Source organism: Parasteatoda tepidariorum, chromosome 1, assembly GCF_982258835.1.
Source record: "Parasteatoda tepidariorum strain Cologne lab strain chromosome 1, Ptep-v5.0, whole genome shotgun sequence".
NCBI lineage: Eukaryota > Metazoa > Arthropoda > Arachnida > Araneae > Theridiidae > Parasteatoda > Parasteatoda tepidariorum.
In genome coordinates, this window is record NC_141755.1 from 11,232,723 (window position 1) to 11,245,532 (window position 12,810).

General features: G+C 28.9%; 1 protein-coding gene across 1 annotated transcript; it reads left to right on the forward strand.

Moving 5' to 3' along the window:
• The first annotated feature begins 383 nt into the window (after nucleotides 1-383).
• LOC110282017 (lipopolysaccharide-induced tumor necrosis factor-alpha factor homolog) lies at nucleotides 384-12,688 on the forward strand. Its single transcript, XM_043056255.3, has 4 exons — nucleotides 384-618; nucleotides 6,881-6,940; nucleotides 9,978-10,137; nucleotides 12,441-12,688. The coding sequence occupies exons 2-4, from the start codon at nucleotides 6,895-6,897 to the stop codon at nucleotides 12,541-12,543; spliced, it is 309 nt and encodes a 102-aa protein (XP_042912189.2). The 5' UTR covers nucleotides 384-618; nucleotides 6,881-6,894; the 3' UTR covers nucleotides 12,544-12,688.
• Nucleotides 12,689-12,810: the final 122 nt, after the last annotated feature.

A 12,810-nucleotide genomic window follows, 5' to 3' on the forward strand; every position in this document is an offset into this window, starting at 1 on the left:
TTTTAAAGACAAAAATGAAGGGAAACATACGAAAAAAGGATCCTACAATATGAAAAATGCTACAAATTAAACAATTGTCATAACATTTTATGTAATAATTAAAAATAACTAAAAACGCTAATGAAGTTTAATTAAATGCTTTATCTAATATTTTATCACATTTACAAGTTTACTTTCTTATGAGCTAAATATTTCTAAGTAAAAATCATATTTATGCCATCATTTAAATATTGGTTGCCATGCCACAAAAGAAAAACATTTCTACCCACGTCTGTTTATTGTTTAATGTTGCACATTTTTTTATGCATCCTTTGTCCCCTCTAAGGAAAATATTTTGTATTTGATCCCTTAAACAACCATTTTCAATTTCGTGACGTCAGAAACGTGACGTCAGACTTCATGAGAAGAAGGAGTGGATCAATAAGAAATTTCCCAGATTCCAGGGTTTGTTTACTACTGCATCCGTACATAATGAATTGAATCACTTGTTTATAACGAAATCAGATTTGAATTCATTATATCAAATCATTTTATAACATCAGAGTATTTAATTATATAAAGTACTTTTCTTCGACTAATCGCAAGAAAATTTCAAGCTTTCTAATTGCTTATAATCAAGTAAGATTCATTTTGGTTATATTTTTTAAAAAATAATTTAACAACACAGTTTTGATCAAATTTGTAATCTTTTTAGAAAATTAAGCTAGTTTATCCTGACAATCATCAATATTATTGTCTCACTAACTAAACTTAAAATGTTCTTTTCAAATCCTAAAATAGCTAAGTTAAGATTTTAAAGAGCTCGAAGTTAAATCACGTAGTAATGTCACTTTCATTTTTTGTTTTAGTTTTGAACTTTGAATATTTTACAAAAAATATTTTTCTGCCTTAGCATGGCAACATGGTGATGTATAGAGAACAGCTCAACGTCGATATAAGCAGAAAGACTTGTAAAAATGTGAAAGTTTTCGATCAAAAAATGTTTGTTAAAATTTCTCTTTCTGGTTCTTTAAATAAGCTCTTCATTTAAGAAAGAAAGGTCAATAGGTTCTAAAAAGGAAAATAACTTAATGTATTTACATCAGAGTTTTTTTTCTTGGAAAATGTAGAAAATAATAGAATATTTAAGAAAAAAAATTATTTTGCTACTTTAGCATGGCATCATTTTGATGCAAAGAGAACAGTTCAATGCTTATGTAAATAGGAAGGTTTGTAAAATTGTTTCAAATGATTTCGACTCTCAACTCGTTATAGAGTGCATTCAATGTTTAGTTTTCACTTTTCCATAACTCTATCAATTGTAAAAAACATTTTTTTTTCAAGTTATGCGGCCCCAATGATAAGCATTGGTTAAAATTATATAAACAAACCTAATTCTTTGATGGCTGAGAATCAAACCCAGCCTAAACAAGAAAGTGACCAACCACAAAATTGACAATTAATTGTATCCGGATACATACAAAATGAAAATGAAAACTATGAAAGTGACAAATATCCGATTATCACAAATAAAACTATCCTGACGACTTATAACGTCGTTGCCAAGTGAAAGAATTAAAACAGGTCTTAGGCAGGGAAGGAGGGTACAGAATTTATTTATTAATTATAAGACAGAGCAGTCATGAGAGTGTACACGAAAAGTTGCGCTCCTCGGTTATATGTTAGGGAAAATCTTGCAAAGTAAAATCCGTAAATGTCTCTATTTAGGGAAAAGAGGGAAATCTTAGAAATTACTATTGGTTCATGAAATAGGTCGAGTGATTCCCACGAAGATTAAAGGGGAAAATGTCCTGCTTTTAATTAATGCAGTTGAGCCAAAAATAAATTTACGGACAGGATGTGAATTTAAAAGTTTGAGAAAGCATTTCGATTAGATTAATAAAATAAAGAAAAGGATATTCAGAAAAGAACTAACATAAAAAGATTGGCATAAATTATAAATTAAACCAAGAACTGTTAAAACTAATACAAATAATTTGGAAAATGAATAAAATACTTCTTTTTAGAATTTGAATTGAAATGTGAAACCAGACATTAATGCTTTAGTCCAACGTTGGTAAATAGTTCATGGCTCAGTAATTTCCATTAGCAAACAAAGTTTCTTATTGCTGAGAGTGAATCCCAACATAAAGATAAAGTGACCAAACACAAATTGAAAAGCAATAGTAACCAAATACACTTCAAAAACACGTTTAAAATGGAAATGAAAATATTAGAATTTCCTAACACATAATGTGACAAATTAAATTATCAATTAAGATCTCTGCACAAAAATTACTTTAAAAAGTATCCGATCTATAATTTTTGAAGAAAAAAAATTTTATGTCCAAAAAGAAGGAAAGATATAAATGCAAACGAACAAAAGGTAATTTGCAAATTGACCAAACTTGCACTTCAGATTAAAAATAAGATAAATAGCGAGGTCAGTGAAATTTTAAGAACTGATTAAATTTTAAAAGTGATAAAAACCATATTAAATTTGAAGGCTTGTTTTGGATTTCACTTAGTGAGAAATTGTGTTAAAATTTTTACCATGAGTACAAATGTACATTTTTTATAATATATAAACCAATAGTAATTTCCAAGATTTCCCTCTTTTCCCTAAATAGAGACATTTACGGATTTTATTTTTGCAAGAGTTTCCCTAACATATAATCGAGGAGCTCAACTTTTCGTGTACACTCTCATGACTGCTCTGTCTTATAATTAATAAATAAATTTTGCACCCCCCTTTTCCCTGCCTAAGACCTGTTTTAATCCTTCCACTCGGCAACGACGTTATATATATATATATATATATATATATATATATATATATATATATATATATATATATATATATATATATATAAATAAATAAGTAAATACAAGAAAACACGAAGAAAGTTAAGAAAAACAATAAGTTTCATTTATTGCGCTTAAGCTGAAGTAAACAGAACTCATTAGATAAGTTCAAAATGAAGAATAAAACAAAGAAGAATTATAGACATATGAAAAAAAAGGGGGGGGAATAATAAGTAAAAAATAACAAACAACAGTTTATATGATATATGTAATAAAAAAAAATTAAAAAAAAAAAAGATGAAATTTTATTTAAAAAACCGGAAAAATAAAACCGGGAAAAAAAAAGATATAATCTTTTCTTCAGCCCACACGATTATATCCGCAAAAAAGAGTGCTTTCTGATATTGTATCAATAAAGCCAAAGCAAAATATATTAATACAATAGTGTGAGGAGCACTCAAAAAAATTTTTTATAAAAATAACAACAAATAAAAAAGATCACAAAAAGTAAAAATAGCATGTAAAAACAGAAAATAAAAACATTTAAAAGGGACTATAATGCGAGTACCAAATCAGATCAACTTACAAGGATAGAAAATATTTCAAGAATGATTTAAAAATGTTTTCGCAGAAAGATTGCCAGATTACAAAATATGAAAACAAAAGCGTAAATTGAGTGTAACAAGAGGGTTTTAAAGTGTCGTTCTTACTGCACTGCTGAAGTGATTTGTTATTCTAAGCTTTGATTTGTTAGTTACCAAGGATGGGCCCGAAATGGATGTGCGCAAGGTAATATTATACTGGATAATTTTAAAAATTGATCATAAATAGTTTTAAAAGATAGATGTTTATTTAAGAAAAAATATAAAAAAGAAAAGAGAAACATAAATTGCCTGTTTTGCAAATAATTTTAGTCGCGGATTTGCACAATATGGATTAGCACATAGAAAAAATTTTTAAATTATCAAAGAAAAAAATTTTTAATAGATAATTTTAACACGGATTTGCCCGAAATGGATTTGCACATGGAAAAATTAACAAAGAAAAACCCTTTAGTAGATAATTTTAGCCACGGATTTGCCCGAAATGGATTTGCACATGGAAAAATTGTATAAATTAATAAAGAAATTTTTAGCAATCAATTTTACCCACGGATTTGCCCGAAATGGATTTGCACATGGAAAAACTGTATAGATTAACAAAGGAAATAATTTAGTAAAGGAAATTTTAGTAATTAATTCTAACCACGGATTTGCCCGAAATGGATTTGCACATGGAAAAACTGTATAGATTAACAAAGGAAATAATTTAGTACAGGAAATTTTAGTAAATAATTCTAAATACGGATTTGCCCGATATGGATTTGCACATGGAAAAATTATACAAATTAACAAAGAAATTATTTAGTAAATAATTTTGGCAATGGATTTACCTGAAATGGATTTGCACATGGGAAAATTATAAAAATTAACAATAAAAAAAAATGTTTATTAAATATATCCACAAAAATATACGATTAATTCAGTGATTTTATATAAAATTTTATTATTTTAGTTGGGTATTCATTGCTTTTTTTCAAATTTTGAAATAGTTAATCGATTTGTTTTTTGGATAAATAAATATTACTACATATTCTTTTAATTCTGTTCATTTCATTAAAAGTGGTATTTAAATAGATACTCCTAGAAACATTAGAATTCCAAGAAACTAGCTTATTAATATTAAAATTAAAATCATTTCTTTTATCGTATAAATCAACAAAGCAGATATTTTCAACTTTCATAATACCCAAATCCAAAAAATTGAAATTAATATTATCATCATGATTACGAAGTAAGATTAATTCCTCAGGGTATATATCACTCAATAATATAGTAAATTCTTGGAAATTAAAGATAATTAAGTCATCAATATATCTAAAAACAAATTTAATACTAAGAGTAAAATTTTTTTCATAATAATGCAAAAATAAGTTAGCTAAGAAAGATGAATAATTAGATCCTTGTGGTATTCCATTAATTTGAAGATATCCACAAAAATATACGATTAATTCAGTGATTTTATATAAAATTTTATTACTTTAGTTGGGTATTCATTATTTTTTATCTGTAGTCTGTCTTTAGTCTGTTTTTACATGCTATTTTTACTTTTTGTGATCTTTTTTATTTGTTGTTATTTTTATAAAAAAAATTTTTGAGTGCTCCTCACACTATTGTATTAATATATTTTGCTTTGGCTTTATTGATACAATATCAGGATATAATCGTGTGGGCTGAAGAAAAGATTATATCTTTTTTTTCCCCGGTTTTATTTTTCCGGTTTTTTAAATAAAATTTCATCTTTTTTTTTTTAATTTTTTTTTTTATTATATATATTATATAAACTGTTGTTTGTTATTTTTTACTTATTAATCCCTCCCCCCTTTTTTTTCATATGTCTATAATTTTTCTTTGTTTTATTCTTCATTTTGAACTTATATATATATATATATATATATATATATATATATATATATATATATATATATATATATATATATATATATATATATACATATATATACATATATATACATATATATATATATATATATATATATATATATATATATATATATATATATATATATATATATATATATATATATATATATATATATATATATATATATATATATATATATATATATATATATATATATATATATATATGTAATACAAAAATTAAATACTTTTGTATTAATAAAAGCATTAAAACTTCATTCCTTTTCATTAAATATCTTTAGTAAAGGATAAGGGTAGAAATTCTATTTTGGGACTTCAAGGCTAAAAACATGCCAATGAATAATAATTAGATTAATACTTCAAAAGAGAAGTTATTTTAAGATCTTTCACTTCCATATAAGGAAAGATTAAACGATTTGCTTTGAGTAATAAACAAATTTGATGAGGCGTAAGAATACATAAAAAGCATATGGCTGGACTTTTTACTCTTTTTAATCATCCTATAAAACGCAGAGCACAAGTTTCTGCGTGGCTTTTTGTTGTTTATCTTGCTAAACTAACATCCGTCTGCTTAGACGGGACATGGGTCTCCACCCCTCGCCAGCGGGAGGAGGTAAAAATGTGTATGCTTTCACCATAGCTTATAAATAAACAGATAATGCACAACTGGACTCTTTAATCATGCTTTTTTCACGCAAAATACTAAAAAATATCGGTGTGGATACACCTCATATTATATATATATATATATATATATATATATATATATATATATATATATATATATATATATATATATATAAATATATAATGAAAAATGATGCAATCGGACAAAGCAGGGAAACAGACACAGGATTTTAATGAAATCAGATGTATTTTATTTAGATCATGTTCTTATGGAAGACAAGCGAAAAGTGATGTTAAGTCCATTCAGGATTAGTCTTTCTGGTAGGTAAAATTTTGCAAATAATCCGAAAATATCTCTATTTAGAGAAGAAAGGGAAATCTTAGAAATTACTATTGGTTAATGAACTTGCTCGAGTGATTCCCACTGCTTAAAAGGGAAAAAAGATCTTTATTTAAATTTATGCATAGTTGAGCCAAAAATAGACTTAGAAACAGGATGTAGCTTTTAAAAGTGTGAGAAAGTATTTCGATTTGAATAATTAATTAGGATAACATAAAAAGATTAAATGAAGCTTTTTATGTTACATATATATATATATATATATATATATATATATATATATATATATATATATATATATATATATATATATATATATATATATATATATATATATATATATATATATATATATATATATATATATTACATTTTTTGTTTTTCAATACCTCTCTTGAACGATATAATTGAAACTTTAGAAGGGTTTTTAGGATTGTGGACAAAATTATCCCTTTTACCCACTGTCTAAATTTCTCATGGAGTTGTAAAAAAGACACACACAAAAACAAACAAGCTTTTTATTTTGTTAGCATAGATGTAAAGTCATTTCATCTGTTGAATTTTAATACATAATATATTTATTTAATTACATATTATATTTTAAAATAAGTACTTTTGATTTCAGCCCCTGATTGAAATATGGCCCAAAACACCTTACCTGAAGTTCTCAGTTCAATTACTAATGGTAACTATTTTCATACAAACTAAAAAACTTTTGCCTACTCAACTCTGCTTGTGTTAAATGTATATGTTACTGTAAAAGCCCGAAGTCCGGTAAATCCTACGTGTTACAGATAAAATCGAAGTTTTATCAAAGGGCCTGTGTAAAATCCGAAGTACGATTTAATATGATTCTAATTCGGACTTTTACGAGGCCTTTGAGGTAGAACCTAGAAGTTACCACTACCTTCCATTAAAAATGGAAGCGAAGGATTACTTAAAATAGGAATTTACATTCGCTGATATATTGTGTTGTAATCCCATTTCATTTGTTCATGTGTCGAGTAGCTCGTTTGGGGGGAGAGGAAGTAAGAGTTTGATTATATTAATTATTTATTTACAAAAATATTTACAGATATCATAATTGCACAGGCTCATTTGCGCGCACCTCTACGCTTTCTTACATTTGCAAAACAAAACAGACACAACAGTTGCGGCGCTGCGCCACCTGCCGGACGTTAAGGGGAAGATTATAATAATTGGGTACTGTTTTGTTGAAGAGGCCCATAAAGAAACTGCCGAACCGTGGGGTGGGAATCCGGGACCACAAAGGTTCACCTTCGATTCAACGGTCAGTGTAGCTGTAGAGAATAAAAGAGGAAATGGCACTTAACCTTAAAAGATCAATATCAGACAAACGTATACTAGGAAGTGGTATTTAGCCTCAAAATAAAATCAGCGCAAGATATAGCGGGCAAAGTTAAACCGGGCAGTGGCACTTAACCTTACAAAAATATCAGTATGGGGTAAACTGGATAATGACTCTCACATCCCTTCATTAATCAGATTATTAAAAATAATAAACCACGATTATTATTGATTGATTACTATATTTTGTGTGTGATTTAATGAAAAAATTAAGCCATCGCCAACTGCACCCTCTTCCGGAAGCATACAGTGTGTCTCAACAGGGTTAAAACATACATGCATACTCTAATTTTTTAAATGGGAATATAAATTTTAATTTATCAATATAAGGTATGATTTTTAAGATTATATCTATGGAACTGTCTTACTATTATTTTTAAAAGAGTTAAAGGGGAATAAAATTAATATTAATACCATTTCACAAATAAAATCTCACGTGAAAAAAGCTAAGCTAATGTACAATTCTCTTGATAACTACTGAAGAGATTTATGTAATTTTTTTAAAAAAATAATATTTTTGTCTACAATTTGTAATAAAATAAATAAATAAAACTTGTTTCGAGGGCTTGTACTGGAAGGCGTCTGAAGCTCTTAGCTTCTACCGCAAAGACTTGAAAAAGTGATTCATATGAAGGTGAAATGGAATTGCGAAATTGGAACGAAATAGAATTATATTAAAACATACTTCGGACTTCTACCCATTCGCTTTGGTAAATCCTCATTTTTTCTGGTAAAACCTAGGATTTATTAAACTATGGGCTCTACCAGTAACAAAAATAAACTGTCTCACTCATGATGTTGTTATTTCAGAATATTTAAGCGTTGCATCACAACACTGTTCGTGGTTAGGAAACTTCTGTAAAAATTGTCAGAGATCTAAAATTGTTTACTGATTTAATGAAAACTATAACCACTTCTTCATTTACTGTTTATTATTAGCTGCTGCATTTTAGTAGCAGTGAGCGTATCAAAGAATTAACTACGAGTTTCGAAGATTGCGCAAGTACGATTGCACGAGATAGAAACATGCTTTTTTTATAGACTAAACGTAACTATTCCTTACTTTTAAATATGTGGTTGACTTTATATGTATTTTAGGAATATTTACGACAAATGATATTTCTTTGTTATCCCTTTTGTTGAATGAGTTTTCTTTAATCTCACATTTTTTTATTACTTGTTTATGTTACGTATTAAATCATGACGTGATATACTTAATAATGTTAATAATCTATGTATTATTAATAGTCGATTATCTATTTTAATTAGCCAAATTAGAAGAAAGGGTGGCATGTAGCCTGTTAGTTCACTTTGAAGTAGACAACAGAAAAGATGTTTGAAAGGGTAAAACTTTGGGGGGGGGGGATTCAGTTATTATTTTTGATTTAAAAAAAGATCTGACAATGACATGGGGTTAAATTGGAATCTATGGATTATTACCATGGATCATTTCAAGGAGGTTATCTTGGAACAAAAAAAATGCTGCTTGATGTGGGAGCTTAAATTAAATTTGAAAAATTATTACTATTTCAATATATTTTGATTTCTAGTATTTTATAACACATAGGCTCGTTTATTCAAGAACTGTGAAAAATCAATGAATTTTTTTTCTAAATACTACTCAGAAAAAAGTAATTGCACTAAAAAAAGCTATTATTTCGACCTAAATAGAAGCTTCGTTCAAAGGGACTATTTAGTTCTGAGAATTTTCTGCACTCCTGCATCGGTCGAATAGTTTCTGAGAAATCGAATTTTATGCATGCGACTTTTTTTTTAAATTCAATTTCAACGGAACCATTCAACAGATTTCGCTCAAATTTTCTAGTTTGCCATGTATAATTAAATACTTTAAAATAATATGCAGAAAGTTGTATACCTTACTATTCATGCAATGGAAACGAAACTCCTCACTTTAACGCCACACAACAACTACCCTTCTAAGCAGATCGACTGTTTTTTGCACTCTACACATCGACAACTGCGCCACCTCACCGCTCCCATATCCTATTTGCGCATGCCTGCCCTTCTGTGAGTTTCAAGGTTAAGTTGCCTCTATTTAACTTACAACCCTCTTAAATGTATATTTATTTTTAAATACTTCTTATTTAAAATAACTAATAATTATAAGTACACCAAAATTTTGGGTTTTTGACGCTTGTCAAGAACTATGTCAAAACAGGATTTTTAACATGGATAAAACCTTGGTTAAAACCCGATAAATTGTCAAAAACTTGCCAAACTTGTTTCCGATTCTATAATTTAGATTATGTCTGAATTTTTAGATGTGTTCTAATACAGAATAATAAGAATTCGCAATAAATAAAGTTATTTTACTTTGTTTTATGATTTTTTAGCACCTGAAAAAACAACTATTATCGTCTTACCTCAAATGGAGCTAGGACCCGACCCAATACAAATACAATGTGGTAACTGTCGCCAAACAGTATTAACAAAAACTTTTCCAGTAAACGGTGCTTGTTCATTCATATGTTCAATATATCTCTGTTTTATCTGGTAAGTTCAGCTTTATTCAATATCATGAAACTGAAATTCACTGAACTGTATTTTGCTCAATTTCATTTTCTTAATAGAAGTTCGTAATACCTTGTTGATTTCTTTCCGGAAAAGGCTTTAACTGCAAAATCATTACAATTAATTAAATCATTACAATTAATTGAGATTAAACCTTAATGCACAGAATGTAATAAAAATGTGTAAGGTAAAATTTTCTTTTAAACCTTCCAAAAATTTAAATCATCAACCTAGTTTTTTTTTTTTTTTTTACGTTACTTCTCATTAATGCATAAGGTCTCGAGTCTTGTTCTTATCTTCTTTGTTTCAAAGCCATTCTGCTTGCTAAGCTCACGCTAGAGAGACCATCCAAATATGTTTCGATCTTCCTCAACCTTTCTTCGACATGTAAGTTTAGATATTCAGTAATTTTACTTTTTCTCTCGGACGTCCAGGTAAAAGCCACGTAGAGGAATCCGATAGATGGCATTCTTCAACATTCTTCAATCTATATCCATTTTCCATTTTAAATTTTTTCTGTGATATATCAGGTACTCCTCGTCTTCTTTTTTCCTCTGTCTTCTAGGTAAGATTTACAAAAAAAAGATCGGAGGAAAACATTCTTAAAATATTCCCAATCAATGTCCATCTTCTATATTTAATTTCTTCAGTGACGGTTCTGGTATTCCTCGTTTTCTTTCTCCCTCAGACGTCCAGGCAAGATCTATGTGGGGGAGCTCGAGGGAAGACATTCTTAAAATATGCTAATCTATGTCTATCTTCTATATTTAATTTCCTCAGTGATGAATCTGGTATCCACGTTTTCTTTCTCCCTCGAACGTCCAGGCAAGATCTATGTGGGGGAGCTCGAGGGAAGACATTCTTAAAATATGCTAATCTATGTCTATCTTCTATATTTAATTTCCTCAGTGATGAATCTGGTATCCACGTTTTCTTTCTCCCTCGAACGTCCAGGCAAGATCTATGTGGGGGAGCTCGAGGGAAGACATTCTTAAAATATGCTAATCTATGTCTATCTTCTATATTTAATTTCCTCAGTGATGAATCTGGTATCCACGTTTTCTTTCTCCCTCGAACGTCCAGGCAAGATCTATGTGGGGGAGCTCGAGGGAAGACATTCTTAAAATATGCTAATCTATGTCTATCTTCTATATTTAATTTCCTCAGTGATGAATCTGGTATCCACGTTTTCTTTCTCCCTCGAACGTCCAGGCAAGATCTATGTGGGGGAGCTCGAGGGAAGACATTCTTAAAATATGCTAATCTATGTCTATCTTCTATATTTAATTTCCTCAGTGATGAATCTGGTATCCACGTTTTCTTTCTCCCTCGAACGTCCAGGCAAGATCTATGTGGGGGAGCTCGAGGGAAGACATTCTTAAAATATGCTAATCTATGTCTATCTTCTATATTTAATTTCCTCACTGATGGTTCTGGTATCCCTTGTTTTCTTTTTCCCTCAGACGTCCAGGAAAGATCTACGTGGAGGAGCTCGGTGGAAGGCATTCTTAAAATATGCTAATCTGTGTCTTTTCTATATTTATTTTCTTCAGTGATAAATCTGGTATCCATATTTTCTTTCTCCCTCGAACGTCCAGGCAAGATCTATGTGTAGGAGCTCGGTGGAAGACATTCTTAATATATGCTAATCTATGTCTATCTTCTATATTTAATTCCTTTAGTGATGGTTCTGATATCGATTGATTTCTTTTTTTGTCAGGTGTGCAGGAAAGATCTATGTGGAGGAGCTTGGTGGAAGGCATTCTTAAAGTATGCTAATCCATGTTTAAGTTCCATAATTAATTTCTTGAGCAATAGATCGGGTTTAGCGATTTTATAGTACTGCTCATTTAAAATAGCACCAAGGAAAAAAATATTAAATAACCAGAGAAAGGACTTAATTTGAAAAGTTTTCGCACGATGTGGTTAGTTTCTAAATCTGACAACCACACATCTGGGCTGATCTTACTGAGAAACTTAAATGCTGTTGTCTTGAAACAAAATTTTTCAAATACTTAAATAAACGCATTCATAAAAGTTTTTGTAAAGGTTAGTTTTGTAAATGCAAGCGTATAAAATCATACTTTTGCCGAAAGGATGGCAAAACGTAGTGAACCAGAATGGGTAATATATAATTCAATAAAATGATTATTCACTGTAAGAAAATAGCTTTTCGTTTTCTTAAAAAAATTATTATAATAAATATTCTAATTATTTTTAGAACAACACAATGCATTCGATATTCTTAATTATTTATTTATTCATTTATTTATACCTTTTTGCAGCACCTGTTTGTTTTGGGTACCTTTATGCGTCGATGTCTGGAAAGATGTTAGACATCAATGCCCATTGTGTAATGTGCATCTTGGAACCCACAGAAAAATATGAAGAAAAAAACAAAGAAGGAGGAAATATACTTGTTATTATTACTTTTTCATTTATGAAAATTTAATAATTATTCCAGACGGAAAATAAAACTCTTAAATAGACTTTTAAAAGTAACGTTCCATTCATGTACGTCGTGTAACTGTGGAGGTCTGTGCATGTATAATTACACCTAAACTTGAGTACGTACTTGTATGAGAATTAAATAATGGAGACTCTTAGAAATGTCCAATTATTTATGGAGATATCCATTTAAATTTACCTACTTTA